The sequence below is a fragment of the Borostomias antarcticus genome (assembly GCF_949987555.1).
Source record: "Borostomias antarcticus genome assembly, chromosome: 12".
In the NCBI taxonomy this organism is placed as follows: Eukaryota; Metazoa; Chordata; class Actinopteri; order Stomiiformes; family Stomiidae; genus Borostomias; species Borostomias antarcticus.
The window spans coordinates 12,364,881-12,369,880 of record NC_140245.1 but is presented as its reverse complement, the minus strand read 5'-3'; the positions used below and the strand labels follow the sequence as shown (position 1 = coordinate 12,369,880).

General features: G+C 45.5%; 1 protein-coding gene across 2 annotated transcripts in view; it reads left to right on the top strand.

Annotated features, from left to right (window-relative positions):
• ephx2 (epoxide hydrolase 2, cytoplasmic) overlaps positions 1-5,000 on the top strand; it is an 11,888-nt gene that overhangs the window by 2,570 nt on the left and 4,318 nt on the right. For both annotated transcript variants that reach the window (XM_084446579.1, XM_084446580.1), the window contains 4 exons: positions 33-104; positions 1,584-1,679; positions 1,864-1,942; positions 4,964-4,998. In XM_084446579.1, the coding sequence (XP_084302705.1) occupies positions 33-104; positions 1,584-1,679; positions 1,864-1,942; positions 4,964-4,998 (282 nt within the window). The remainder of the gene's footprint in view (positions 1-32; positions 105-1,583; positions 1,680-1,863; positions 1,943-4,963; positions 4,999-5,000) is intronic.

Below are 5,000 nucleotides of genomic sequence, written 5' to 3'. Positions count from 1 at the left end.
TGTGTGTGCGCGTGCGTGTGTGTGTGTGTTAGGCTGTAACAGAGGACAGCCCCCCAGCATGCTGCAGTCCTGAGCAGGTCTCTCATGGATGTATCACCGTCAAGGTAAGTGCAGTAAAAAGACATGTTTTAATTGACTGAATTACTGATAACTGCAATGTGACCACACCCCCTGACACACACACTCAGGGGCAGATGTACTAACATGTAAGCGCCCATTTTAGGTGTAATTTCATGCGCCTAAAAGCTTTTCATGCTATGAACAAGCCACACATGTCTGAAGCCGCATTCTGCCTGGCACAGTGGCGCTTCTCCTTCTTGTGCATTCCTGGGAGGGTGGAGGGACGAGGAGGAGAGACTGACGAGGAGGAGAGACTGACGAGGAGGAGAGACTGACGAGGATAATTTAAATGGATCCCGTTGTTTATGTATGAAAGCTGTGGGATGAAGCACACAGGTCTGGTTCACGGTGGAATTTCTCCGCCTTTGAAGAGCAACTGTGAAGGAAGGAAGGAGGGAAGGAGGGAAGGAAGGAAGGAAGGAAGGAAGGAAGGAAGGAAGGAAGGAAGGAAGGAAGGAAGGAAGGAAGGAAGGAAGGAAGGGTAGCATCAGCTCAACTCCTGCACTCATCCTCTACATTCACCAACACGTGTGGAAAAATACACATTAAATATCAAACTTTGGTTTAGTATTTTTTGACGGCTTCATTGGCATCTTAAAGGACAATGCTCGTTTTTGACAACTTGGACCTTATTTACGACATATTATAAGACGCTTGACTCACCGAGATCACTTTGGTGTAGTTCGGAGGCATGTAGAAGAAATTTAAAATCCAGCGCGAGCCAGTATATCCATGTAATGGCGGTGGTCGGGGCACTTAGAATGCAGTTTCTAAAAATCTATTTTCTGCCGCGAAACGGTTGTTTTCATCAATCTGTCTTGATGAATCGCTAGTTGTGCTTACATAGAACATAGGCCTGTTGTGGTTTTCACATGCCATGATCTTTAGAAACGTCTTTCGAAACGAAATAGCTTCCTCACTTGCTCCAGCACGCATACGCACAGCGCGCAATCGTTGCTCCAGCACGCTGTGCGCATGCGTGCTGGAGCAAGAGAGGAAGCTATTTCGTGTCTAAAGACGTTTCTAAAGATCATATTACAGAGGCATGTGAAAAACCACAACAGGCCTACGCTCTATGTAAGCACAACTAGCGATTCATCAAGACAGATTGATGAAAACAACCGTTTTGCGGCAGAAAATAGATTTTTAGAAACTGCATTCTCAGTGCCCCCACCACCGCCATTACATGGATATACTGGCTCGCGCTGGATTTTAAATTTCTTCTACATGCCTCCGAACTACACCAAAGTGATCTCGGTGAGTCAAACGTCTTATAATATGTCGTAAATAAGGTCCAGGTTGTCAAAAACGAGCATTGTCCTTTAACAACACCCACCAGCCTACACATAACCATATCCCCCTGTCTCTCTCTCCTCTCTCTCTCCCCTCCCCCCCCCCCCCCCTCTCTCCCCTCTCTCTCTCTCTCTCTCTCTCCCCCTCTCTCTCTCTCTCTCTCTCTTCAGCCAGGGGTACAGATCCATTTTGTGGAGATGGGGGAGGGGCCTCCAGTCTTGTTGTGTCATGGCTTCCCTGAGAGCTGGTACTCCTGGAGGTACCAGGTACGCACACAAGCACACACACAATCTCACACGCTCGCACACACACACACACACACACACACACATAGAAACACACACGCAAACACACACACAGTTATATCCCCAGTGTAGTGATTTGTGTGTGATTTTTGTGTGTGTGTGTGTGTGTGTGTGTGTGATTTGTGTGTGTGTGTGTGTGTGTTAGATTCCAGCTCTAGCTGATGCAGGGTTCAGGGTGCTGGCTCTGGACATGAAGGGTTATGGAGACTCCACCGCCCCCCCAGGTTAGACCCTGTGTGTGTGTGTGTGTGTGTGTGTGTGTGTGTGTGTGTGTGCGTGCGTGCGTGCGTGCGTGCATGTGTGCGTGCATGTGTGCGTGCATGTGTGCGTGCATGTCTGTTTGCGTGTGTGTGTGTGAGTGTGTACATGCGTGGGTGTTCTCACACATCTTCTGGACTTCTTGCAACAGCAATGTGCCAACTACATCCTTCTTGTTTCTGTAGAACAGAACCCTGGTGTACTTCCTCAGGAGTGTAGAACAGAGCCCTGGTGTACTTGCTCAGGAGTGTAGAACAGAACCCTGGTGTACTTGCTCAGGAGTGTAGAACAGAGCCCTGGTGTACTTGCTCAGGAGTGTAGAACAGAGCCCTGGTGTACTTGCTCAGGAGTGTAGAACAGAGCCCTGGTGTACTTGCTCAGGAGTGTAGAACAGAGCCCTGGTGTACTTGCTCAGGAGTGTAGAACAGAACCCTGGTGTACTTGCTCAGGAGTGTAGAACAGAACCCTGGTGTACTTGCTCAGGAGTGTAGAACAGAGCCCTGGGGTTCTTGGGGCAGGGTTGAGCTGGTTCTCCTCGCTGCTTCTCAGCCTGGTAGGACTCTGCTGGAAGAGTCTGCTAAGCCTGTGAGGCCTTCATTAAATATTCCTGTGAGGCCTTCATTAAATATGCCTGTGAGGCCTTCATTAAATATGCCTGTGAGGCCTTCATTAAATATACCTGTGAGGCCTTCATTAAATATACCTGTGAGGACTTCATTAAATATGCCTGTGAGGCCTTCATTAAATATGCCTGTATGGCCTTCATTAAATATGCCTGTGAGGCCTTCATTACAATCAGAGAATGATAAAAAAAATTAAAGCTGCTACGCAGCAATGAGGCGGGGCCAGGCAATTTTAGGGGGACAAGTTTAGGAGCAATAAGCGAGAGAATAGGAGGACAACAAGAAAGTTGACATTCCAATGTTCATTTTGTACATTCGTATCGTATTGTAAAACATTTGTAAAACATTTTGATGCATTGTAAGCTCCATTTTGATAATTCAACAATCTGGTCAATGAGTTTGTGAATTACAGTCTGAAGATCCAGTGTAGCAAGTTTGGTGTTAATTGATTGAAAAATGTGGGATGAGATATGTTTATTAATTTTTACAGGTTTTGTTTGCTTTTCTTCATAATTGAACATTAACTTCAGCAGCTGTGTACTCAGTCAGTTGCCATCAATCGATTTAGTCATTGTAATCCTCGGCGGGGGTTGGGTAGGGTTGCCAACAGCGATGTCTCCGATTCGTGGAGCTTGCGTTGGATTGTGGGTAACGTAGTTTTCTCTGTATGAAGTGTTGGTTTCAGAGGACAGAATTAAACATATTTTTAAAAATTACATTTTTGAGATAAAATTCTGACAAAAATCACACTACATCTTCGATATGTGGCCAATGTCACTTTTTATGAGGATGATCAGACATTGATTTGGCGAGAATTAATAGGAACTGTATACAGAACTGTTAACAGTAAAACGTTTTGATTTGCTGTGAGCTCAATTTTTCATATTTCAAAAATCTGTGAGGATCGTTTGGTAAGGACAGTCTGAAGATGCAGTATATCAATGTTGGTGTCAATTGAACAAAAAATGTGGGAGGCTATAGGTTTGATAGGTTTTACAGTTTATGAAGAAATCAGAGTGATGGACTTCAAAATTCCTGCAAGGTCAGAGCATATGAAAGTTTTGTCTCACTTGGGACTACATTGAAATGGTGGTTCTACAGTGATAGCACCTATGGCTGATTTGTTATGATTTTTTAAAGTTTTAAACTTTAGACTGTTGCTGTAGCGCCACCTTCAGGTTTATTGACCTACAATGCAGGTTGAGGACTTTGGGTATAGTAAAATGTGAACATTTTGGTGATTTTTTGTCCATGGGAAGTCAGACTTCAGTGGAAGATGGAGAATAATAATAGTAATAATAAAATAGGCAAATACAATAGGGTTCTGGCAGCTACGCTGCCTGGCCCCTAATAATTAGATCCACAGGGCTGAAAAACAAATAAAGTGAGAGTGTGATATCCGTCAAAGACAACACCTCTACCCTCCCAGAAACACGGTGCTCGACAGAACCCTTTCTAACTGTCTGAGAACACTCTGGTGAGATGACAGAACCATTTCTAACTGTCTGAGAACACTCTGGTGAGATGACAGAACCCTTTCTAACTGTCTGAGAACACTCTGGTGAGATGACAGAACCCTTTCTAACTGTCTGAGAACACTCTGGTGAGATGACAGAACCATTTCTAACTGTCTGAGAACACTCTGGTGAGATGACAGAACCATTTCTAACTGTCTGAGAACACTCTGGTGAGATGACAGAACCCTTTCTAACTGTCTGAGAACACTCTGGTGAGATGACAGAACCCTTTCTAACTGTCTGAGAACACTCTGGTGAGATGACAGAACCATTTCTAACTGTCTGAGAACACTCTGGTGAGATGACAGAACCCTTTCTAACTGTCTGAGAACACTCTGGTGAGATGACAGAACCATTTCTAACTGTCTGAGAGGGTTAGGGTTAGGTTGTTCACTCTGGTGAGATGTTCTGTGTAGAATCCTCTCCAGGTCCGTCAGCCGTGTGTGTGCGTGTGTGTGTGCATGCGTGCGTGCGTGCGTGCGTGCGTGCATGCGTGCGTGCGTGGGTGGGTGGGTGGGTGGGTGTGGGTGTGTTCCGCTGGGCTGGCGGACCTGAGACACGCTTCCCTGATCTGTTCACAGCTGGGACTGGTTATCAACTCTCTCTCTATGTCTCTCTCTATGTCTCTCTCTCACTCTCTCTGTCTCTCTCGCTCTCTCTCCGTCTCTGTCTCTCTCGCTCTCTCTCTGTGTCTCTCTCTCTGTCTCTCTGTATCTCTCTGGCTCTGGCTCTCTCCCTTTCTCTCTCTCTGTCTCTCTCTGTCTTTCATTCTTGTTCTCCATAGTGACAATTAAATGCTCTACTAATTGTTCCCTTGTTGACTTAAACATTTTGTATTTCTCTGCAGACATAGAAGAGTATTCTCAGGAGCAGATATGCCAGGT